This window comes from Octopus sinensis, linkage group LG3 (assembly GCF_006345805.1).
Source record: "Octopus sinensis linkage group LG3, ASM634580v1, whole genome shotgun sequence".
NCBI classification, from domain to species: domain Eukaryota; kingdom Metazoa; phylum Mollusca; class Cephalopoda; order Octopoda; family Octopodidae; genus Octopus; species Octopus sinensis.
This window is the reverse complement of record NC_042999.1, coordinates 118,761,717-118,789,325: the sequence shown is the minus strand read 5'-3', so window position 1 is coordinate 118,789,325 and position 27,609 is coordinate 118,761,717. Positions and strand designations below refer to the sequence as shown.

At 34.9% G+C, this 27,609-nt stretch overlaps 1 protein-coding gene across 1 annotated transcript in view; it reads right to left on the bottom strand.

The window, feature by feature from the left end:
- The window catches only part of LOC115209871 (retinal guanylyl cyclase 2-like), an 870,127-nt gene that overhangs the window by 67,247 nt on the left and 775,271 nt on the right, over positions 1 to 27,609 (bottom strand). Inside the window, exons 12-13 of the mRNA XM_029778448.2 lie at positions 25,993 to 26,164; positions 21,749 to 21,889 (exon numbers count right to left, since the gene is read on the bottom strand). Coding sequence (XP_029634308.2) covers positions 21,749 to 21,889; positions 25,993 to 26,164 — 313 coding nt within the window. The remainder of the gene's footprint in view (positions 1 to 21,748; positions 21,890 to 25,992; positions 26,165 to 27,609) is intronic.

Genomic DNA, 27,609 nt, shown 5'->3' with positions numbered 1-27,609 from the left:
AACCACTCATGTTGGTGCCATGTAAAAGCACCCATGCGGTGCTGTATAAAAGCAACTATGTGGGGTTACATAAAAGTGCCTGTGTGGTGTCATGCAAAAGTGCCCGTGCTGTGCTACATAAAAGCATCCATGCAGTGTCATGTAAAAGCACCCAGCACACTCTGTAAAGTGGCTGGTTTTAAGAAGGGCATCCGAATGTAGAAACCGTGTCAAATCAGACTTGAATCAGGTGCAGCTCTCCAGCTTGCCAACTTTGATAAAACCATCCAGCCCATGCTAGCGGGACAACAGACGTTAAATAATGATGATGATAAGGATGATGATGGGTATAATTTTATTGAGGCATTATCACGTGATTACGTGACCGACTAGGCCATCAGATGTTGCTACACATCGCTGGTCACAATGCGCTTCACATTGTTTTAGCCTTCAATGATGCCATCCCGCTGGCTAAGCGAGCAGGCCAACAGAAGAAAGAGTGAGAGAAAGTTGTGGTGGAAGAATACAGCAGGGATCACCACCACCCCCTGCCAGAGCCTCGTGGAGCTTTTAGGTGTTTTTGCTCAATAAACACTTACAACGCTCGGTCTGGGAATCGAAACCGCGATCCTACGATCGCAAGTCCACTACCCTAACCACTGGGCCATTGCTCCTTCACACACACACACACACACACACACACACACACACATATATATATATATGATTAAAGATTTGTAAAGCCAAAACAGTGCAGTCCATACCAGCATGTGTTTGGGTAGATGCTGACAGTGATAATGATGCTGCTAAATTAACCATTGGTGATAAAGCTTTTATATACAAAGATTGGAGATAAGCCTCATCAACTACAAGCCAATGAGTTAGCCTTTATGTAGTTGCTCATCTTGCAAGAAATAGCTGCAAACTCTAATGGATACAATGGACTATATATTTGTAAGCATGTTACACCTGAATAAAAAAGAGGATGGTCACTGAATGTCCAGAGCTAAAAAGTAACTACATCAACTAAGCAAGTAGACTGTCATCGTTATCCAGTTAGGTGTTTTTAGCATCTTAGCAACAATCTTCAGGTTTTCCTATCTTCATAACCTTTATATCCCTAATAGAATAAAGGATATGCATGTCCTAGTCTCTTTCTTTTCAATGTCACTAAGAAACCTAATCCCTTTGGGCACACTTTTACTCAATGATAAAATAAAGTAACAAAATAAAACAATTGATTTCAATACATGTTACTACTACTTCCAACTCATGCTTGAATATTTAGTGTTAAGAAGGCCATTCACAGTTGATAACTATACAAACAAATATCAGAATTATCCAGAACACATTTCATTTTGAAGAAAACATGGCTGTAAAAAATTTCCAATAAAAACTTGTAATTTGGAATTAGAGTTATTTCTGCTAATACCATATCTGTCAGTTTAAAGCTGGCATGTTTACTGAGGAAAATATTTAAAAGTGACAAGCAAGAAGCCCTTTTCATAAGAATTATACTTGAAGGCACCAAAGAAATTTTCTAAAATAAATTTACCAAAAATAAGACAAATAAAATAACATTGATAAAGAAATGCCTTTAGAATTGTCAACATTTTTTATGTTGACTCCTTGTTGCTAGCAATAACTAAATTCTAAACTGAATATCATTCTACATACTACTGTAGGATTATATTTTCTGTGTGGGCCATATCTTGTTGGTACTGGAATTATTCATGCTAGGAATAAAACTAGATTAACATAAAGAAAGTATCCAGATAATTGTAGTTATTATCTTGGTGTGTCAAGCGAATATGATGATATAAAGTTAAATACTTAATACATGCAGAAATACAATATCTTATCGTTCAGTAACACACAGCATTAGTCAGACAGAGATTACTAAAATATGCAGTTAAGAGTAGCACTAAGAGATTTATGTGGCTAAATACATTACTAATTGCATCACACATAGATTATATTTTTACAAGGCATTGGCATAAGGTAACAAATATAGAGGAGAGTCTTGTCTAGTCCCAGATCAAATCTAATCTAGGAGATCCATGGTCAAAAAGGCATAACAATCCCAAGAATTTCTTAAAACTTTACTAGATGTGTCTTTATCCATTAATGTCACTAGCTTTTATCCTTGTTAGGTGGATGGCTTAATTGTAAAATCTATAAATTAAAAAAATAAAAGAGAGAAATTGGTTCATAGTTATTTTACTTTATAGCTAAGAAGCAATAATATGAGCTTCTAGTTAAACATTGACTCTAGTAAATTAAATTACAGCAGACATAAAGTTAAGTTTGTGAGCTAAAGTAGGCCACAAAATCAAGAGTTCAACTCTTTCATAATTAAGCTGTTGTGTTAAAGACTTGATAAAAAGGAGTGAACTGTATTTGTTCAAGCTAGTGTCAATAAACTAGGTAATTAGTACTCAGAAGGGGTTCCAGCAGTAAACATAAGTGCTGCAACATTGTGTAAAGTGTCTATTGTAGTAAAAGAAAAAATGGTAGCAAGAAAATAATGGATGCAAAAGAACCACAGAAAATAACATTTGGGAATGATTGAACAATTTTCTCTAAATGTACATGATAATCTGAATAAAATGGATATAAAAAACCAATTCAAAATAAACAGAATTTTGATCAAATACATTTAGTGCTGCTATTGCTATTGCTACTCTCTAGAAGTTGTTGATAGCTTGTGTAACCTATGCGACTTAATTAAGAGTGAAGCGTAATAGCCAAAGTAAGAATAGAGTGGGGAAAAATTCAAGTAGATATTACTTTTGTTGACAGCCAAAGGATCCTATTCCTTCTATTTCTAGGTGAAGATAGCTTGTATGATAGTTGCACATGAAATACAAGTAGTATATTAGTGAAACATAAATACTGAATGCACAAGATGTGCAACAATTGGAAAGAAATGAAGCAAGTATTCTCCACTGCATGTGTAATTTTTGTTAGGGTGAAAGACAAGACAAAAATGTGTTGAGATAAAAACTGAGTATAAAAATAAATGAATATAATGTGCAAAATAGAAGACTGTGTTGGTAGAGACATGGATACATATGGAGGATGAGAGATGAGTAAAGATGTTGTGAGTGATTTGGTTTAAAGGAGCTGGCAAAAGAGGAGGACAAGGAAAGATATGGGAAGAAGTGAAGAAGGCTGATCTCATAAGGCTGAACAGCATAAAGGAGATGACAAAGAGCCAGCACCCATTGAACCTACTTAAATTTCAAAGAACAGATGTAAGAGGATGGTGATGATGAAATAGAATATATATATATATGTGTATTAACACTGGTGATACATAAACAGCACTGGTGCTGGTGACACATAAAAAGCATTGGTGCTGGCACCATGTAAAAAGCACCCAGTGCACTCTGTAAAGTGGATGGCTTTAAGAATGGTATCCAGCCATAAGAACCATTCCAAAACTGAGAATGGAGCCTGGTGTAGCTCCCAATGTTACCAATTGCAGTCAAACCATCCAACCCATACCACTGTGGAAAACAGATATTAAATTCATTTGATGATGATGATATTAGATAGATACATATATATAGATATACATACATATAAACACATTTATATCCATGCATACATGTAGATGTATATATGCATACGTAAACTCAAAAAGGCAAAAATAAATCTTGCTTGATGCTGCTGGAACAATTTTTTTTAATGATATTTATTGCATTTTTAACAGAGCAAGCTCATAAGAAATGTTATCCGAAGACAAATATTGTAGTAACTAGCCAGTTGATGGCATGTGTATGTCAAAGATGATACGTACAATGCTATTTTCATTAAATTCTGCCTCCTTTACATGTACCAGATTATCAGTTAACCAGACCACTATTTGAAACATCAGTGATTGTTTTGTTCCCTTTTTCCTACATCTGAGAGAATTAATTCCCATAGGAGCCTGATGTGGCTGCAAGTATGCAAGTTTCAAAAATCCCCAAAAAGGCCAGAATGCATTTGGTACTCTTGTTTGGCTGTTGCTTGGATGAATTTTCATCTCACACTGATGTTTATTGTGTTTTTAACATAGCATGCTCATAAGTGATAGTATCCAAGGACAAGGACCTCTGTAACTGGCTTATGAACAGGATGTGTAGATTAAGTTTGATACATAGATAGAAAGATACAGAGAGAGAGAGAAATGTGAGAAAGCAAGAGGAAGAGTGGTGATTTTTGGTTTGTGTTGACAAGTTAAAGTATGAAGGTGTATTGTTAATAGAGGCTGAAAGTGGAAGAAACTAACATCCAGTTGTAGAAAGCTGACAATGAAGCTCAGTGCAGCCCTGCAGCTTGCCAGATCATGTAAAACCATCTAACCTATGCCAGCATGAAAAAACAAGGACTTTAAATGAGATGATGATGATGATGACAATGACAATCACAGACACTGGGTGATGTGCTTGCAAATCTTCCATGATAATATGAATGGTCACTGTGCTGTACTGTTCATATTGAAAGCATGACAGGAATTATTATGTTGCTTGGAAAGAGATGACAATAGGTGACAGGAAGAGCATCATCTGGCTGTAGAAAATCTGTCTTAGTAAATTTTGTTTGACCCATTCGAGCATGGAAAAGTAGGTGCTAAAATGATGATGATGATGATATATATACTCACACACATGCACACTCCCATATATGTTATATAGTGATATATATATATATATAATATATATATATACTGATATATCTATTATATAAAATCTGTTCTGTCTGTCTTTGTGTGTCTTCTAGGATCTCAGGCATCCTCCATCCGATATTGCTCAAATTTGATATGTAGATACCAATGGTATCAGGCCATGTATAAGTCTTGCAAAAATTACAAAAATCGATTCCAGGTGAGAATGCGATCGATAAAGCCGTGGGAATGTGCATTTGTAAAATCGTTTTTCTTGGAATAGAAAAAAAGTCTATCTTTATTTCTTTTGCTGGTGTCTCAAATTTAGGTTAAATCAGTGTTTCTCAAAGGGGAGGCCTATGGGACGGTCGGACAAGATATTTTGAGAAAATTTGGTTTAAATGTTTGATAACTCAGCACCGTCCATTGGACAAGGGGGCGTTTTGCTCGTATATACATATATATGTGCATGTGTGTGTGTGTTTGTATATATATATGTGTATATATATATATATATATATATATATATTATATATATATATATACATATATATATATATATATACATATGTATATATATATATATATATACATATCTATATATACATACCTGACGCATCTCATTCCCGGCCGACGCATCTTCGTAACTTTTGCCAGGTGGTGCTATTAAGTTAGACATGGCCTGGGCCAATACTGGTCAAAACCTTTCTAAGTTATTCTAAGTTATACATATATATATACATATGTATATACATATATACATATATATATATATATATATATATATACATATACACATATATATATCTATATATACATATCTATATACACATATATATATACAATGAGGTACCCAAAAGTAACCAGAAACGTTCTCTGTGGGTCAAGCTTGTTGTAGTTCAGGCTTCCACTGCTAGAAGCCACTTGATGCAACCCTCAGGCATCAGTATGCCAACCAGTGGGATCGGGTGCAGTTTTGCAGTGCGTCTCCCCTCTTCATCAATTTTGCGATGGCTGAAATGAAGGAACAGTGTGCTTCCATGAAATTCTGTTTTCTGATGGGGAAAACAGCAGACAAAACAGTTGTCATGCTTCTAACAGCTTACAAGGACACTGCTACGGGCAAAACGCAAGTTTACAAGTGGTTTTTCACTCTTTAGGAATAGCCACTTGCCACTTGAAGACCAACTTTGTTCAGGGCATCTGTCAACCTCCTGAACGAATGAAAACAACATGAAAATTGATGAACTGATCTTGAAAGACCATCATCGAACAAGTGACAAACTTGTCGATATGACTGGTGTGTCCTGGAACTCATGCCAACGAATTTTGAATGTGAAATTGCAAATGATAAGAGTTGCAGTAAAATTTTTGCCTTGCACGCTCACAGATGATCAGAAGGCGTCATGACTGAATGCATGTTGTGAACTGTAAGAACAGATGGAAACTGATCTGGTCTCTTTTTCATGTTTTTGTTTTTACTAATAAATATATGTTCTATTTAATCTTCACTTTATTTATTATTATTATTATTATTATTATTATTATTATTAACTTATTTGTCAGACTTCTTTCATCACACATTCTGTGACCTCTTCAATGACTTTCTGTTCCTTGTGTCTCATCTTCTCTCTGGCCTTGTCCTGTCTATTCCATTTTGTCTGTTTATGATACGTGTGTGTGTTTGCGTGTGCGTGTGTATACATGGGTCGTCTGAGAGTCCATAAATCAGGAAAATATTCGGATAATATATATATATATATATATATATATATATAGTGAGAATTTACAAAAAAACAAAAGACAAGACAGGTGTGTAAACAACAAAGAGATGTATTAGTTTAACTCTAGGGAAGTGAGAAAGTCTTCTACGTTTCGAGCCTACACTCTTCAACTGGAAGGAAAACAAAAATAAACAGGGAGAGAAAATAGAAAGAGGTTTAGTGAAAAGAGAGTTTGTATGTGTGCATATGTTCCTTGTGCATTCCAAAACTGAGTTGTCAATTTTCATGTAAGAGGTATGAAATGATTCAGTAAGCTTTTGCCTATCAACTAAACTATATTTTCGTTCACATATTTGCATTACAAAAATTTAACAATATCATTTTTCTTTTAGTCACCTAAACGACATTTTATATCACCACCACAACAACGATCACGTCACATTTTCTATGAGTGTCTTTACACGTTTGTTGTCTACGTTATGCCAATGACTGACAAGTATATATGTGTGACGGTGTAATTGTCTGTCACTATACATACATTTTTGTGATGACACACACACACATACATCTAAGTACAGAAACAGACACACACAGGAACATAGATAGGCTTCAGGTGTACGTTAATGTACCTGTGTGTCTGTGAAACATAGTTTATGTATGTAACTTCCCACCCCTAGCAGTGATACGCACCGATATCGAAAGTTTACTCGTGGCCTGGATTTCAAACAAACAACAACGTTCACTTTCAAGTACTACCAATATGAAGATTAGGCTGATTGAACAGCACTTTCAATACTCACAAATATATCTGAAAATAAAATGTTATTCTGGTTATTATAACAAATTCAGAATCTTGGTGAAGTAGAAAGCCTCAGCTGCTCTTTCAATATAATTACAGAAATGTTCTTCCACTCCTTCTAACCAGTTTCGAGAAAATGTTTTTATAACAGTCCATGTATTCTTCACCACTGTGAGTATCAGCGTTGCACAACCTTTTTACTGTGTTACTCAGTATTTATTCTACAGCTTATAACATCACACATTTCAAAAATATATAGTAATGTCAAATTAATTTATATCTTCCTACATACATCCTTCAGCAAATATTTTAAATTAATGTTCACAACAACAGCACCTTCGTTTTTATACACTTGGTTCATTCATTTCAAAATTGTAAAATAAATTATTTTTGTATAAAAAATTGAATTATGAAGTTTTTGAATTTTCTTGGACTTTCACTTTCCTCACCGTGACATCCATTCGATCAATAAATAAATGTTCCAAATAAATGTTGACTTTCTGTACTTTCTTACATACTAACTTTTGTTAAATTAGTGATGTTCTATTTTTTATAGCATTACTATGCTACAGAAAGTCTGTTTTACACCCATATTGTCTACATTTCGTTTTGCTTGAACTTCGGGTGTGTGCGTTTTGCTGTTTGCAATATTATCGATTCTATGAGTGTGTGTGTGTGTGTGTGTGTGTGTGTGTGTGTGTGTGTGTGTGTGTGTGTGTGTGTGTGTGTGTGTGTGTGTGTGTGTGTGTGTGTGTGTGTGTGCGTGCGCGTGTGTGTTTCTGCATTTGTTATGTCTATAGTAAACTATAGTAAAGAACATTTTACGCTGTTTTAATGAGCCCACATTTACTTAATGAAGTTGCCATCCTTATGGTTAGTGATTCCATTGAAAATCATGATATTTTCATTTGTAAATAGAAATATTACATTTCTAAATCTCTCAGAGAAATTTATACAGTAGCAGCACAATAAAGTGATGATTGAGCAATGACTCTGAAACTAGTCTCTGGCTGCTGACTTTGCTGGGTGGAGGTGCTTATCTCCTCTTTGAAAACATAAGGACACAAAATGTGTCATAGCCAAATGGAAATGGTGTTTCCTAGGGCTAAATAGCAGTAGCATTCTTCCCTTTCATGAGACTACCATATTAAGTTGGCAACACACCATCACTCGTTCGTGTTTGAGATAACAACCTTAAACATGTTTCACAGACTCATCTCTCTTATGCTGCTCTCCAGTATACCTTATTCTGTGGAATGGATAAGATGGGTATTATTTCAATATTCCTCAGATTGAACCTGCAGCAGGATAGCCAGTTACAAACAAAAGGGTGTTGTCAAATGATTTCTATTCTTATCAGCTAATGTTAAGACCAGAACAATCAAATCCTTTCCACTATAGGCACAAGGCCTGAAATTTCAGGGTAGGGGACCAGCTGATTACATCAACTCCAGTGCCTCACTGGTATTTAATTTATCGACCCTGAAGGATGAAAGGCAAAGTTGACCACAGTGGCATTTGAGTTCAGAATGTTAAGACAGGCGAAATACAGCTCAAGTATTTTTTTCAGCATGCTAACGGTTCTGCCAGCTCACTGCCTTCCAGAACAATCAAATCGGTTACACATGTCAACTAAACTTTCATTTACATATTTTCTACATTCTTTCAATAACCAGCTGTAGTTATTTCAAATACACTTCTCTAGAACGAACAGGTTTCATTAGAAAATGAAAGTAGTTTCCCACCTCCGATTTGAACCAAAATTACGAAGTATTGCTTTACGATATGTAAATAATGAAAGTAATGTTTCTCCGAATTAATCACATGTGTATTATAGTAAAGAAAGCTGATTATTATCTATCTGCCAAATACACTATGCTTTGACTCAACAACATTTTTTTATAACTAAAATAACCTCGGTAACAATGTTGGGTTGCACAATTTTGAGGTCATTTTCGGACAATATTTTGATTTTTTTTTAATGTATCACTTTTGTCCGATGTTTCACACATGTGTAGAATTTTACTCAGACAAACATTTATGAAAATGTATACATAAATATTCTATGAAAATAAGCCACAACCAAAAAACATTGCATTAAAAGATATGCATTTTTAAATATGTTATGAGGAAATAGAGCTACCCTCTCTTTCACATGCACAGAAAAGATGCATGCATATGTATTTATGGGCGAAGGTCAAGAATACGAGCTCTCAGTGTTTAGGGTTAGAGTGTGGAGTGCGTATTCTTTACCTCTGCCAATTTATTTACACGTATATGAAAGATATGTGTGTGTGAGAGAGAGAGAGAGACAGAGAGTGCCACTTGCACATACATGCAAAAAATTCATACATCACAACACACACCTTCACTCACTCTCTCTTTCTTTCTCTCTCTCTCTCTCTCTCTCTCACCCACACGTCCATTTTTATATACACATACATCTTACACTTTCCCTTCTTTTACATTCTCCTCTCACTTCAAAGCAAATGTCACCTTTTCCCTTCATCCTCTCTTTCAGTTTCTGGTCCCTTCGAAGCATATAGAAAATAAGACAAGTTTATAGAAATTAACGAACAATCTTATGATCCCATATATGTCAAGTTGACAGCTTTGTCCCTTCAAATGAAAAAATGCCATAAAATAACTTCCTTTGACAGACACATACATGCATATTCACACTCTGCGCGAATTATGCTAATTCTTGCAGTGTACGCGTGCAAATTTACAGCTCAAACCCAATTGATATTATCTTTTTCTATTGTGTATTTTGTGGTTGTGATGAGCATGTTTAAAATCCTGATCTTTGATATAAACTTAAAATGAAGTTTTTCAGACATCCTGTCCTTTACCTCTTCTTTCTAGCATGTCCGAGGTGACATGTCTGTGCCCTACATTATTTTTTTTTCCTATGTTATTTGGCTCAGATGAGAAAAGGTATGTTCGTCGAAAAGCAGGTGAAAAATTGTCGCCTAAATGCCTTAAGACTAATGTTAAATTCGGTGGAAGAAGTGTCATGGTTTGAGGGATGATATCTGGAGATGGTGTGGGCCCTTTGGTGCGATTACATGGAAAGGTAACTGCAGAAGTTTATAAACAACTTGTAAAAGATCATGTCTTGCCTGTGCTGAGAAATTCAACTAAGCGACCACCCATATTCATGCAGGACAATGCCCCATGTCACAAGGCTAAGGTGGTCATGAACTTCCTCAAGGCTGAAAAGGTTATTATTATGGATTGGCTTGCTCAAAGCCCAGATCTCAATCCTATTGAAAACATGTGCTGGAGTCGGAAAGACAACATCCAGGTCTCCTGGAGAACGTTCGAAAGCCAGAAATCCTAAAACAACTGAGCAATTATGGAATAAGATCACCCAGCAAGAATTTGAAAATTTAATTTCCTCATGCAGTCGAAGATGTCAAAGTTTGATTGAGGCTAAAGGGCTTCACACTAAATATGAAATAATTCCAGCATTCTCTGTCATTTTTGATTATTTTGTTATTTTTTCAACCGTTCTGATCATTTTGACCACCATGGGTTTTGCAGTAAATCACTATATCATCCATAACTTTTGTATTATCCACACAAATTACATCAAAATCTCAGACAATATCAATTAATATTGTATTTAGTGTCTGTGAATATTATAGAATATAAAACAACTTTGATAAAAACTTATACCTACTTTTCTGACGAAAACAATGCCGTTCTGAACATTTTGGCCGCAGCTGTATGTATATATATATATATATAATATATATATATATATATATATATATATATATATAATTTATATTATTATATGATTGAACACCACGTATCCTCTTCCAAGTAAGTTTTATCTATCTATCTATCTATCTTTCTATGTATGTATGTATGTATGTATGTGTGTATGTATGCATGCATATATATGTATATATATATATATATATATATATATATATATATATATATATACACACACGCACCAGACCACCACAACCAGAAAACCTGACACACATATATTTATATACTGCACAGCAGATTTATCGAAGCCATGCCAATATTGAAATGATGGCCATTAAAATGATGACAATATTAACTATATTATACCAAATTTATAAAAGCAAAATGTACCAGCTCATATTTATTTGAATTGTGCTTTGTTCACATGAGGAGGTAAATACTGATCTCAAGACGTTGCTTCATTTGAAGGAGATGACAAAAGATCATGAAAGAATGGTGATATCTGTTGGTATAGATAATATACCACCTATTTGATGAGAACATCTTTAAGCATGTCCTCACTTTCATGCTTCTCTGTTCACCTTTCCCTTACATCATGCTGCTTGAGTAATGAGAATCTGCATTGGCTTTTTCAAATCTGGTACACTTCTCTATTAAACCCTCCAACATAGGTTGCTATTACTCCTCCTGCTCCACACTGGTTGACACTGCTCTCTTACTATTGTTATGCTGACAGCACATCACGCACACTGTCTGTCACAAGCAAACACCACTCCATGACTCTAGCAACCACTTACATTCCCTCTCCTCAGGTCACTCATTATTGACATTCTTCATATTCTCTCATCTCCAACCATTTTTACACCTCTTCTACCAACTCCAATCTTCACACTTTTTCCTTCGTACTCTTCCACCTTCCACTGGCATCAAAAACCATAAACTAACTTAGATAAGTACATTTAGATAGTATGTTTGTTTGCTCTCTTTGCTTATTATTTCTCTTTTTATCATCATCATCATCATCGTTTAAAGTCCAATTTCCATGCTAGAATGGGTTGGACAGTTCGACCGGGGTCTGGGAAGCCAGGAGGCTGCACCAGGCTCCAGTCTGATCAGGCAGTGTTTCTACAGCTGGATGCCCTTCCTAATGCCAACTACTCCGTGAGTGTAGTGATCCTATATTTTTGAATGGTAATTTTGTATGAAACACTGATCCAGCAGATGGATCTGTCTAGATTGATGTAAGAAATATCACCTGTTTTGAAATAAGACTTGTTTAAAATATTATCTGATGATGGTAGATTTTATGTTATGATGCATTTTTTATGAATGAATTAATTAAATTTTGCCGAAACACCTGTCGTAACTTTTAAGCACTATTTGTGTTTGATTTGTGTGTGTGTGTGTGTGTGTGTAATTATTGTTTCAATAATAATTCCTTCTGTATATGTACACGTACATTGATGGTGTAACCACCATATGTGTCACTTTAGATGTAACAAACTGAAGTATGCGCAAATACTACACTTAAGAGCTCAAAATGTATGGCTATATCAACATGGATACATATATATATATATATATATATATATATATACACTGAAATTGAATTGATATAATATTATCAGCCTCAGTCCAACCAAAGCCTTGGGAGTGGATTTGGTAGACGGAGACTGAAAGAAGCCTGTTGTGTATATATATGAGTGTATGTATCTGTGTGTGTATGTTTGTGTGTCTGTGTTTGTCCCCACCACCATTGCTTGACAACCGATGTTGGTGTTTCTATGTCATCGTAACTTAGTGGTTCAGCAAAAAGAGACCGATAGAATAAGTACTTGGCTTACAAAGAATAAGTTCTGTGATTGATTTTTTCAACTAAAGGTGGTGCTCCAGCATGGCTGCAGTCAAATGACTGAAACAAATAAAAGAGTAAAAGAGTAAGTGGTCGTCAAAGGCAGAAAATGCTATGGGCTAATTTGAAGCCCAAACTGTTACAGGGTTTCTTTTTATGTCTCTGTTTTGTGTAACTTAAGCAAAGGCTAAGTTACTCTTTTACTCGTTTACATGTTTCAGTAATTTGACTGCAGTCATGTTAGAACACCACCTTTAGTTGAAGAAATCGACCCCAGGACTTATTCTTTGTAAGCCTGGTACTTATTCTATTGGTCACTTTTTGCCATAATGATAAATTTCCGGGACCATAAACACACCAACATCAGTTGCCGAGTGATGGTGGGGGGACAAACACAGACACATTGACACACACATAAATATACAGATATATATAGGGAGAATTCATGAAAAAACAAAGACGAAGACAGGTGGTGTAGAAAACAAATAGATGTATTTGTATAATGCTCGGGAATTGAAAAAGTCCTTAACGTTTCGAGCCTATGCTCTTCCACAGAAAGGAACAAGGAGAGAAACATATATACATATATATATACACAACAGACTTCTTTCAGTTTCTATTTACCAAACCCACTCACAAGGCTTTTGCTGGCCCGAGGCTATAGGTGCCATTTCTTCAAGGTGCCACACAGTGGGATTGAACCTGGAACCATGTGGTTGAGAAGCAAGCTTCTTACCACACAGCCATGCCTGCGCCATTTTTATTTAAAAAATTTTTGTTTATGATGGTTAACTAAATTAAATAACTGTGTGTTTGGTATTACTATTGTCTAATTCAATCACATTCAGGTTTCCTTTTGTGAGTTTTTATGTTTGGATGTTTTGTTTTTTGAGATAATTTGAATTTAATGTCTCTCTCTTACTGTTGTCTATCAGCACTTTATTACTGTTTCGCTGCTGGCAAAAATTTAACATAAAAATGTAACACGAATGCATTGCCTATGTGTCTGTGTGTCTGTCTGTCTATCTATACATACATACATACTTATGTTTATGTGTATGTATGTGTGCGAGTAGATTACATACAATAATAAAAAGATAATGATATAGATAGATTATATTGCTTACAAGAATCTATATACAAAACATACATAGATACACACTCATGAGATGCCTTGCCTTATTATAATTGCACCTGCCATACTTTTCCAAGCAGCTGATAAACACATACATTCATACATGCATACACAGAAAGTACCCGTACATACACACACACATACAAACAAACATGAACAAATAGTTACACAATACAGAAAATTTATCATTTTAGCTAAAAACATGTATCGAAGTTTTGACCTACTAGAAATAGCAACTAAATCTTCCTAAAATTTAATGTTACCCACTTTTTTAAAAATTGGATGCATTTCATAATATAGTTTTGAATAGGCTATGTCTGAGGTTAGAATGCTTTCTATCAGATATCTGCTCTTCAAAGCTGACCTGAGGTTACTAACTTTTGTTCATATATATATTTAGGGAGAATTCACGAAAAAAACAAAAGACTAAGACAGGTGGTGTAGAAAACAAACAGATGTATTAGTATAATGCTTGGGAATTGAAAAAGTCTTTTACGTTTCAAGCCTACGCTCTTCCACAGAAAGGAACACAGAAAGAAACAAGGAGAGAAAAAAAATGTGTGTAGTGGCTACCGATCTATCAATTTATATATATATGTATATATATATATGTATATATATATATATATATATAATATATATATATATATATATATATATATATATATATATATATATATAAATTTTTTTTCCAGAATGAGATAAAAAATCAAGACTGTGAAAATTTTAGAACATTTATAAATAGAAGGTCTTACAGCTGTTTCCAGGATATTTATTAAATCTCTTCATTGGAGACAGTGTGAGAAAATGGTTTAGCAATAGTTAATTTAGATATGATATGAAATAGAGAGTGAAGTGGAGGAATGAAAATAGATGTGAGATATGCAGGGATATTGCATTTGTAGATCCATTATTTAGGCAGAATGGTATACATATAAGATTCCAATACCTTGTGAGTAAAATCCAATAGTATTTAAAATTGGTTGTTTCAAGTATAGAGTTTGTACACAGTGTTATTGAATCAAGGGTTTTATTTAAAGTGACCTAAAAGTAGGGAATGTATTTGCAAGGCCAAATCGAAAAAAGGAAGTGAGGAATAAAGAAAAGACAAAAAAAGAAAGAAAAAAAAGAAAAAAACAAGAAGGGAGGAATACAGAAAAAAGAAAAACAAGAAGAGAGATAATAAGGGAAAGTGTACCAGTTAGTGATCAGTCAAGATAATCTGAAAGTAGTAGAAGAAAATATATATGTGAAGATGCTTACACATATCTTACAGCTGTTTCCAAGAGATTTATTTTATCCCTTCATCGGAGACGGTGTGAGAAAGTGGTTAAGCAATAGTTATTTTAGCTCTATTCTAGTTAATTTAGCTCTATTCTGTGGCACTTAGCTAAATCCTCCAGCACTGCTAAATGAACATAAGGAGGCACTAAGCACATGCAACCACCACTTTTTTCACACATTCAAATTCTACCACAAATCCAAATGCCTAAATGACCATACAGTATATTCCCACAATATCCCTTAGGTAATCCCAATAACCTTATAAATCTACATTTTAACTCTTAATCTCTATCTAATTCCTCACTCATACTCGAATGTCACAACCACCTAATTAGATTATTGTGTATATATGTGCATGCATATGTGCGTGTATATGCATGTGTGTGTATGCATGTATGTATGTGTGAATCTATGCATGTATGCAAGGTATATATACCTGCAAGTATTGGGGTGATAATACATATAGATGCTCGTATATATGGGTGTGCATGTATACATATACATATGAGTACGAGTTGTATATGTAGATATTGATATGTATAAACATCAGTATAAATATATATATATATATATATATACATGTCTAATATATACATATATATACACTTTCACATATATATTTTTTCTTCTGCTACTAAGCACTGACCGGTCCAACCACCTAATCTATATTCTTAAATTCTTCATTCCATACTACTACCCCTCTCTCTGCCCCATCACTTAGTCTCTATCACTACATAACTGACACTCCTTTACTTTTTATACCTCTCTCTTTTTATACCTCTATGCACATGCATATAGATGCATGCACATGCACATGCACATGTACACCACATGCACACATGTGTGTGAATGCATGTGGCGAGCAGATGCATATGCATATGAAAAACCTTGTAAAGATGGTAAGATTTCAGCGTTATTTTAACCCCTTCCTTAAATCCTTAAATCCTTAAACAATCTCCCAATCTACACATACCCACAGACAAAAGAAAAAATATTTATGAAACAAACATTTCCACACTTTCAAGACTCCTCACAAGTGCCATAGCCAAAACATACAAAAACACAGGTAATTCCAAATACAATGACATAAACACAAAGCTACCCACCTTAAGACAGAGGATTGCATGTACCACCTCACCACATAACCCCCACCTTCAATATTACACTTAAGTACCATAAGCCTAATTTCCATTCCAACCCCAAATGCAGGCTGATCAACCCTTCTAAAAGTGAGATAAGTATCAATAGCAAGCATATTCTCAGTACTATCAACTCTGAAATCAGAAGGGCTACAGGGTTGACTCAATGGAACTCCAGCACAACTGTAATAAAGTGGTTCTGTAGTATCAAGAATACATCATCCTACAAATTCACCCAGTTCAACATTGTTGGCTTCTACCCTTCCATATCTAAACCTCTCCTCCTAAAGGCTCTAGTTTTGCTGGACAATTTACCAGCATCAATGAGCTTTATATGAGAATCATCATGAATGCAATAAAGTCAATTCTGATCCATGATGATTCCTTCTGGGTAAAGAAAGAAGGTGATCCATTTTTTTTATGTCTCTATGGGGAGCTTTGACAGGGCTGAAATCGCCAACCTCGTCAGGTTATACATTTTGGATCCCCTCAAGAGATGTACCCATCCACATAGGTCAGCCCTCTATAGCAACGATGGCCTGATTATCATACACTATATGAATAGCCATACCATGGACAAGTTCAGGCAGGACTCAATAACAATATTCAAAGAATTTGGCCTGTCCATAACGGTTACTACCAACCTGACGATGATCAATTTCTTGGATGTTACCTTACATCTGAACACAGGCAAATACTACCCCTACAGGAAACCCAATGAAGAAACGGTATATATCCACAAGTGTTCACCCCTCCACCCGCTATAATTAGAGATTTGGTTTCAGGCATTTGTAAACAGATATCTAAACTCTGAACTAACTTGAATATCTTTAATAGGGCCTCACCTCATTACAACAATGCTTTAGTTGTGTGTGTGTGTGTATATATATATATAGAGAGAGAGATAGATAGATAGATAGATAGATAGATAGATAGATAGATAGATAGATAGATATAAGTATGTGTATTTGAGCAAGCATGTATGTAAGTATGTACATATGTGAATGCATTTATAAATACAAGAGTGTACGTGTGTGAGCATGTATGAACAAAACATTTTATTCCTTTATTTTACATGTTTTTATTTATTGATTTTTATGTAATGTAATTTTACACAAAATAAATTCTTCGAACAGTCAGTGTGCAAGAGAGAGAGAGAGAGAGAGTGCGTGCATTGAAGTACATTCATATGGCATAGTCTATTTTATGTAATGTAATTTTACTTTATAATTCATCCAATAGTTAAAAGCATATTTTTGTTAGTAGATACTAATTTTCTTTTATAGTTCTAGTAAACTCTTTTGTCTTCCACTTTTAAGTTGCACTTAACATCACAGATTAAATTATAGTTGTCTTGAGAAGATACCTACAACTACTCACAGTGAGTAAATAAACTAAGCAGATCTGATAAACATACCTCCTCTTAACTATGACACAGATACTGGTCAATAAGATGAACACCTTCCATCTTATAAGATGGAGACCTTAAGGCAGCGAGCTGGCAGAAATGTTAGCACACCAGTCAAAATGCTTAGCAGTATTTCATCTACCATTACGTTCTGAGTTCAAATTCCGCCGAGGTCGACTTTGCATTTCATCCTTTCAGGGTCAATAAATTAAGTACCAGTAATGCACTGGGGTCGATGTAATCGACTAAATCCTTTGTTTGTCCTTGTTTTTCCACTCTATGTTTAGCTCCTTGTAGGCAATAAAGAAATAAGATGGAGACCTTCCCATATTATCCCAATATATACTAAATTTAGCAAAAGCCTTCTGATTTTTTAAACAATAGCATAGCAGCTAAATGCTCTATTTCAATAGCAATTTAGTCAATCAAAAGAAGGATTAATTAAATTTGCATACTGCAATGTGCAGTACTTGCATTGTGCCAAGCTATTTGAAATGCATGTAAGTTAAAGGAAGCATTGATAATACATCTTCATTCTTTGTTTCTTCAAATATACTGTGTGATTAATAGACTAAATTTAATTGGTGTTTCACATCAGATTTACCAACTGTACTTATCACAGTTATTGGTTGCAGGAGTAATAACTGAACAATTTAGTTTCACAAGTTTTATTTCTACCTTTCTATAGAGTGCTTAAAGGAGTATTTGCTCAGATTTTTCTAATCCCCATTTCCTTTTACACATGTGTGTGTGTGTGTGATATGCTCTTTAGAGGTAGTGAATAATTTCTGTTACTTATGGGACCTAATTAGCAATCTAGAAGAATGTACAGAATGTATAATTGCTAGAATAAGAGTAGGGTGGAGAAAATTCAGCAAGCTTTTACCCCTGGTGGCAACCAAAAGTCTCGCTCTCCGAGTTAATGAAAGTTGGTATGATGCATATATATAAACAGCAATGTTAAAATGGTAGTAAGACATGGGCCTTGAATGTAGAGGATATGTGAAAACTTGAGAGAAATGAAGATAGTATGCCCTGCTGGCCGTGCAGTGTCAGTGTATATGTGTGATTGAGCACTTATGTAGTGAGAGAAAAGTTATAACATAATAGTACGTTTAAATATTTGTTGTGCAAGATTTTTTATGTGAAGTCGTGTGTTGAAACATAGTTATATTTCGAATGGTCATATTGCCAGTTTAGCCAATATAAAAACACACGCACTATATATTGGTGTTATTTTGCTTCAGTGATATTATTTTTTACATTAATCTTAATCTTATTTCGGCCAAAGTTCTTTCGTCACACTCCGGTGACCGCATCAGTGGTCCTTTGTTTTCTTCTCACTTACTTGTGTCTCTCCTTACTAACCGTCAGCCATTTTGTATTTCTATTGTATGTCTTCATTTGCGCATGCTTATATCTCTATGTGCGTCTATGTTTATTTAGTGTGTGTGTGGGGGGATGCCTGTAATATTGCTATCTTCTGTTTATATACATTCTTGTAATTTGTATTTTGTTTTTGTTGTTGTTGCTTTTGTTAAAATTTTGTTCATGAACACGCCGAACAAGAACACGGGGGATCAATCAATAACATAGAGATTAAGATATTGTCCACACATAGAACAGATGCAACAATTAGACAAATTACAGAAGCTACACATATAATAGAAAATAAACCTAGCCTGAATAGAAAACTAGAATGGAGCAATAGCACACACACAACATGTGACGATAGTGGATCCTGCAAACCATAATAAATACACAGATAATTAAAGAATAGAAATGAATACCTATATATATGTATGTGTGATATATATAATATATTATATATATAATATGTATATGTGTATAGTGTGTGTATATATGTATATGTATATATATATGTATATATATAGTTTTTGTTATTTTTTCGATTTTTTTCGATTAGATTTATTATTTATTAAAATTGTTGTTATACATACATACAAGCATATAATGATAATAATGGGTGGATGTAAACACATGAACAAAATTTTAACAAAAGCACCAACAACAAAAACAAAATACAAATTACAAGAATGTATATAAACAGAAGATAGCAATATTACAGGCATCCCCTCCACACACACACTAAATAAACATAGACCCATAGAGATATAAGCATGCGCAAATGAAGACATACAATGAAATACAAATGGCTGACGGTTAAGGAGAGACACAAGTAAGTGAGAAGAAAACAAAGGACCACTGATGCGGTCACCGGAGTGTGACGAAAGAACTTTGGCCGAATAAGATTAGATTAATGTAAAAAATAAATATCACTGAAGCAAAATAACACCAAATAATAGTGCGTGTGTTTTTATTGGCTAAACTGGCAATATGACCATTCCGAAATATAACAATATTATAACATAATGTTATAAAACAATGGCTTCTTCTGCTATTTGACTGCTATTTTTTTCACTTCTCTCTCTCTCCATTTGAGAGAAGTGAAGAAAATAGCAGTCAAATATGCCCAGAAGTGGCCAGTGTTTTATAACATCATAATGCATTTGAAAGGTGCAAATGTGGACAATAACAATTAGCCAATATGTAACATAGGGGAAAAAATATAAGAACTTATTAGCTGACTGCACTATGATAAAAAAAAAGGATTATTCGATGTATATTTTCTATTTTCTTTAAACTATTAATTATTTATCCTATATCAAAAAGAAGGAAGTCTCCATACAGACAACTGGACTTTCAGAAGTGAAAAGTGCTAAAATGGTAAAACAAACCAACCAAAAATATTAGTACATAAGCACACAAATAATATCCAGAGTCATCAATTGATAATAGCGCAAAACTGGTGCCTGCTTGAATAACATGTCCCCACAAAAGAAAAGTTTCTACTTAATATATGCTCATACATACATATATATATATGGTCATGTGGTGAGAATGGATGAGGATAGCTGTGTGAAAAAGTGTCACACCTTAGCAGCTGAGGGAACCTGTGGAAGAGGTAGACCCAGGAAGATCTGGGATGAGGTGGTGAAGCATGATGTTCAAACATTAGGCCTCACCGAGGCAATGAATAGTGACTGAGACCTTTGGAAATATACTATGCTTGAGAAGACCCGGCAAGCCAAGTGAAACCATAACCCGTGGCCTATGCCAGTGGTGTAACCAGCCACTTATGTGTATCTTTTCTTCATTGGACACTAAACTCTGCTTGCGAAGACCTGTTCAGGCAAGTAAAATTGAAATCAAAATCAAATTCGATGACAGCACCGCATGACTGGCATCCATGCCAGTGAAGCACTAAGAGCACCATCCAAGCATGATCGTTGCCAGGGCAGCTGACTGGCTCTCATATCAGTGGCACATAAAACACACCATTCAAGCATGATCATTACCAGTGTAGCCTTACTGGCCCTTGTGCCGGTGGCATGTGAAAAACAACATTCGAGCAAGGTCGTTGCCAGTGCCACTGGACTGGCTCCTGTGCAGGTGGCACGTAAAAACACCATTTTAGTGTGGCTGTTGCCAGTACCGCCTGACTGGCCCTCATGCTGGTGGCACATAAAAGCACCCACTACACTCTTGAAGTGGTTGGTGTTAGGAATGGCATCTGGCTGTAGAAACTCTGCCAGGTCAGATTGGAACCTGGTGCAGCCATGTGGCTCACCACTCCTCAGTCAAACCGTCCAATTCATGGAAAGTGGACTTTAAACGATGATGATGATGATGATAAATATATGATCAGAGACGTCCATGAATGGTGAATACCTTTACTAATGTCCATCTACACAGCAGTCTCAGTCTGGAGAAAAGTTCATTTCAATATTGCAAACTTAAGAATTATGCTTAGAATGTTAAATTGTTCCTCTTTATATTTAGACAGACTATTGGTAAATTTGAGAGTTATGCATCTTGGCTATAAACACAACACATTGCCAGTGGCAGGATATAAAACCACTAGCATCTCAGCAGGTCGTCCAGCAAACCTATTGACACAACCTTCATTACATTTATATATTCAATATAAGAAAGACAAATCTTAGTAGCAGAGTAGATTACTTACGATGGTAACATTCGATATAAAAGTTCATCAGTTTTCTTTTTCTCCTCTTCCAGTTGCATTGTTCTTTCTCGTACAATGTCTTCTAAATCTGTTGAATATTTTTCTAGCATTTTAAACATTGTGTCAACAAAATTTTGTTTCCTAGAAGAGAAAATAAACAATGCATTTATATTATTGATCATAAAAATGATAACAATAGGTACAGGTCTGATTGTGATAGGTGTAGATATAGCTGCATAGTTAAGAGGTTTGTTTCTCAAACATACAGGGACATGTCTTTTGTTATAGCCATTGACCAACAAAGTCTTGTGAGTAGATTTGGTAAAGGGAAATTGAAAGTAGCTCATCATATATTTATGAGTGTTTGTGTGGCTGAACTTTTGGATGTATGCCTATTTCAGCATTTGTGTTTCCTTGCCTTGACATCATGTGATCATTATAAATGAACATCACAAGTGGTGGCTGTCATTTTCAATTTTCTGTGAAGATATATTCAACCATGGAGAAATATCTTGCTTTGAAGCAAGTGAGAGTTGGTAAGAGGAGGTCATCTAACTACAAAAAATCTGTCTCAAGGAATTTCGTCTGAGGTATACAAGCATGGTAAAGTGGATATTAAACTGGCAAAAAATTGCTGGAATGTTTTGTGCTTTTTATGAATAAATCATGGATAAGCTCCCAACAATTTCTTCTATCTTTTTCATTAACTAAGTATAACTTTCTGTAGTAAGTTACCTTTCCTTTTTAACCTTTTTCTCTATTATTGGTTTCAATCATTGGATTGTAGCCATTTTTGGACACTGCCTTCTAAAGTTTAATTAATAATATAAACCACAGTATGTATTTCTGTCTGGTATATATTTTATCAATCTACATTTATCATATCACTAAGTTGTGTTTCTTCTGACATGACACTCACTTTACTCTCATGAACGTAGAGATTGTTAATTGTCTTGGTTAGAATTTGGTTAGATTGTAGATTGTTAACAATGCATCAAGGTTTGCTTTCCTGGCATTAATATAAATAATGAATTTGAATAAGTTTGGTCTTGTTAATATCTTTTAACACAGAGTTACATTGAAGTTCATTGTCAGTGTTTAGTCCATCTTCAACATGGAGGTATAAAGCAACATTCTCCATTAAGCAAAATTAGTACTCTAGGTTAGCTCACACATTTCCATGCCTATAAATATATTGGAAGTTTAAGACTATCCAAGATATTTTAATGGTGCTATTTCTGTTTTGTCATTGGTTTCTATATCAAACACATAAAACTTTAAAGTGTATCAGATTAGACATTAGTGTCATTGTACATACTGAAAATTAAATACTATGAAAGTGTCTATCCATGAGGCTATTCAGAATTAATTGATTAATTGATTCTTTTTTTTCAAGACTGTATACAACAAGATGCCCGAAAGAAATACTTAACAGCTGATTCCTCTGTATAGAATAATGTTAAATGTTTTATATTTAACTGTTATTTTCTCACAATTTAAAGTAATGAATAAAGAGGGATTATAATCTAAATAGAAAAAATTGCACATAGGCATAGGAGTGGCTGTGTGGTAAGTAGTTTGCTTACCAACCACATGGTTCCAGGTCCAGTCCCACTGCATGGCACCTTGGGTAAGTGTCTTCTACTATAGCCTCGGGCCGACCAATGCCTTGTGAGTGGATTTGGTAGAGGGAAACTGAAAGAAGCCTGTCATAAATATGTATATATATATATATATGTATGTGTGTGCATATGCTTGTGTGTCTGTGTTTGTCCCCACCAACTTGACAACTGAAGCTGATGGGTTTATGTCCCCGTAACTAGAGCAGTTACCGATACAATAAGTACCACGCTCGATTTGCTTGACTAAAGGCGGTGCTCCAGTATGGCCACAGTCACATGACTGAAAAAAGTAAAAGAGTAAAAAAAAAGAGTAAAAGAGAGTACAACAGTAAAAAAGAAAGAAAAGAAAAATGGGTGCAGGGTGCAGCAGCACAAGCATGTTTTGTGCTATACACAAACATGCAGCAATGATAAATATTTTGAAAAATTATAAATTATAAAAATTTTTGTTATTATTTATCATTCTGCAGCTGGCATTTTTGATATTGAATCATAAACATAACATGCTTTCTAGCAAATGTATATAAATTATAACACATTGAAGACTTGTATGTGCTCTGGGCTTTGAATTAATTATTAATATATATCAATAAAAGTAAAATTCTGTCTGTCCATCTGAAACTTCTGTATCTCAGTCTACATTTGTTCTACATAGACATATTATACCTTTACAGAATCAGGATGATCCTGGGATTGAAAATCTACCCTTCATTTGGTTCTTGACCATCCAGAATTAGGATCTGATTTAGAAGCATTTGGGTTACTACTTCTAGCAGGTAAAGCAACCACGAGAGGTTTCATACCATAGTATTATTGAGATAGGTGAACAAGAGTTACCTCCCTTAGCCTAAAGTTTTACTAAGGAACTTAGTGGTTCTTTTATTTTTTTCCATCATCAGAATGTGACCACACTGGGGCACCACCTTGAAGAATTTTAATCAAACAAATCAACACCAGTTCTTTTGTTTTTATGCCTGGTACTTTTTTATTGGCTCTTTTACTGGCCTGCTAAGTTACATGAACATAAATACTCCAACAACAGTTATGAAGTGGTAGTTGGGGACAAACACAGACACAAAGCCAAGATATATATATATATTTATATATATACATCTTTTATAATACTGAGTTTCTTAACTCCTTCTGGAATGCCTTCTCACAAACTGATATTGTAGAAAGGAGTTACAATAATGCTTTTGAGAAATCTGGATTCCCTAGAGCTGTGCAATGGAACAAGACTGGCTGTGTCATGCAAATGCATCCACATCTTTTGGAAGCAACAATCCTCACTGGACAAGGAAAGGGAGAAAATGTGTTTATTTCAAGAATTTCACTGATTCCAGCAGACATACCCTTTGAATTTAAGAGACTTCAATTTTCAGTAAGAGTTAGTTTTGCAATGTCAATTAGCAAGTGCCAAAGACAATTACTCAAAATTGTTGGACTTCACTTCATGCACCAGTGCTTTTCCCATGGTCAGGTCTATGTTGGTTGTCCCAGAGTTAGAAATCACAACAATCTTTTGATACTCACATCAAATAGTAAAACCTAGAATATTGTTTATCCTGCTATTGTACAGTGATCTCCGAATGTTACTGTGGTACAAAATTCTCTAAATACTCTGTGATATAAATCTGAGACAGTAGGATACCAATAAATGTTTTATTGTTATTTCTCTCTTTAGTTTTGAGCCGCTGGCCCATTTAAGCTTCTGCAGAAGTTTACATGATGTGTGGCTTTTAAGCTAGTATTATATAAATTTAAGCTATCTATTGTCATAAATGATTTATATAAGAACATATTCTTGATAAATAGTTATGATTTTAAATTTATTCTATGTCAATGTAGCTTGTTATAATTTTTTTTTTCTGAATACGCAAAATATTTTATTTAATTCATTCTTCTTGAAATAGTTGTTGTGAAAGTGTGCCTAATTAAAGATGATAGGGGTTGTGATGCTAGCATAACTACTAAAGTAAGAAAGTTTAGGGAGTTCTGTTGCTGATGTAGAATATCTTTGTCTGTGGAAAACTATATTGAGTATGAAGAGGATGCATTGTCATAAGAATACAGAATGACCTGTAAGAGCAGGAGAGAAATGAAATGTGTTTGAGCCTCTGACTAATTTATGTTAACATATAAAAAGACAGAGTAAAATGAGCTGTGAGACATGTAGGTATTTGTGTGTTTACATTTTCAATATACTTCATTTGCAGTACATATACACAAATGTTACTGTGGTGTTTGTGGTGTTATGGACTGTGATGATCTATGTTGTGTTGGTGGAGAGGATTGCAGGTGAGGTAAACAGAAGTGAAGACTGCAGGGGCTGGTGGAAGAGCCACAGGGGTATGCGTAGGCAGAAAGCACGTGGAGCAGTTTGATGAGAGACAGCCAGTGTGGAAGGATGTGTTTTTTTGTTGACAGTGATTGCTCATCCTGCCATGGTCAACAGGTAAGGTCTCTGTATTTCTTTCTTCCTTTTACCTCTTTTTCTGTTGTCTTTTTCCTCCATCACACAACCAATTGCATTTATGGATTCATGTATACCACAAGCTTAATTAAACCAGTTCCCTGCAATCAAGCAGATACAAATAGGGGATGACTCAAATGCATACTTACCTTCCATTATTAAACTCTTTAAATTGATGATATATACTTTCAATATCTGGACGCATATCTGGATTTTCGGCCCAACATTGTTTCATTAGCTGAATATAGTGTGGTGGAGCAGCTTGTGGTGAGACCGATGGCCGTATTAATGGTGGTGGTTTTTTTACTTTTTGTATTATTTCTGAGTAAAAGAAGAAATTAAAATATTTCATGTAATAATAAAATAATAGGGGTAGCAGTAGTAGTCAAAATCATAATAAAATAATAGAAGTAGTAGTAGTAATAATGAGGATGATGAAGAGGATGGTGGTATTAATGGTGTTGGTGGTGCTGGTAGTAGTAGTAGGAGGAGGAGGAGCAGCAGCAGGAAGGGGGAGGGAGGAGGAGGTCTACAGAAGTACCTAGCACAGATTCATGGAAATTTAATGCAAATTGCTACAAAACATGAACCAAAAAAAAAAAAACGATTTATTTTCTATCTACATGGAAGACAACAAATATAAAACAGAGGCAGCAATAACAGCAGGTACCTATGAAAAACATGTAAAAGTAATGAGAAAAATCATGAAAGAGATAAAATTTAGACTAAAATTCATCTACAGAATACCAAAATGGTGCAATGAAAATATCTTACATGGTTATCATCATCATTATCAATACTTAATGTTCATTTTCCATGCTTCTATGGGCTGAACGGTTTGACAGGAGTTGGCTAGCCAGAGATCTAGGATTTAATTGTCTGTTTTGGCATAGTTTCTACAGCTAGATGCCCTTCTGGGTGCTTTTTATGCAGCACCAGCATGGATGCTTTTTACATGCCATGAACATGTGTGCTTTTAATGTGACACCAGCATGGGTGCTTTAACATGGCACCAGAACAGGTGCTTTTTTACTTGGCATTAGCACACGTTTTTTACATGCTATCAGCATGACTCCATTTTATGTGGAACCAGTGCTTTTTATGTGGTACCAGCACCTGTGGGTTACCAATTATCTTGCCAATACTGGAAAAAGCTAAACAGAAAGTAAATAGACAAAGAAAATTCCCAACATTGGCTGAGAAGCACAGGACTCAAACCAGGGACTGAGAGTTTCTCGATTAAAGCAAAAGACCAAATTTCCCCATCATAAAAGCCAAAAGCATAACATGCAGCAAAATACAGTAAGAATTTGTAGAATATGTAGAGATAGTGAAGAAACATTTATCTGCAATATCTCTGACTGCCCAATCTTTGACAAGAAAGAATACATCTAGATAAATGACTAAGTTAGGACTTATATACATAAGTCGTTTTATCAGGACTATGAAATACTAGGAGAAAAGAGATGTTATAGATATATACCCAGAGTTGTCTTAGCAGCACTGTATGCTCTTGGGTAAATCAATGTACTGGACCCTATAGTATTTATTTGTTGACAGGAAGGCAAAGCATACATAGATCAGAATTAAGCCCCTAGACTTGTGACCCATGAGCAACTGCCCAGATGACACAGCATACACCAGAAAAGGTCTCCATAAATCATAAAACAACCACAGTCTGTAATATACCAATACACACAGACAAGAAACACAAGGGTAGCTGACAAGAAATTTGTCAAGGACCATCAGAAAAAAAAGTTGCCTCA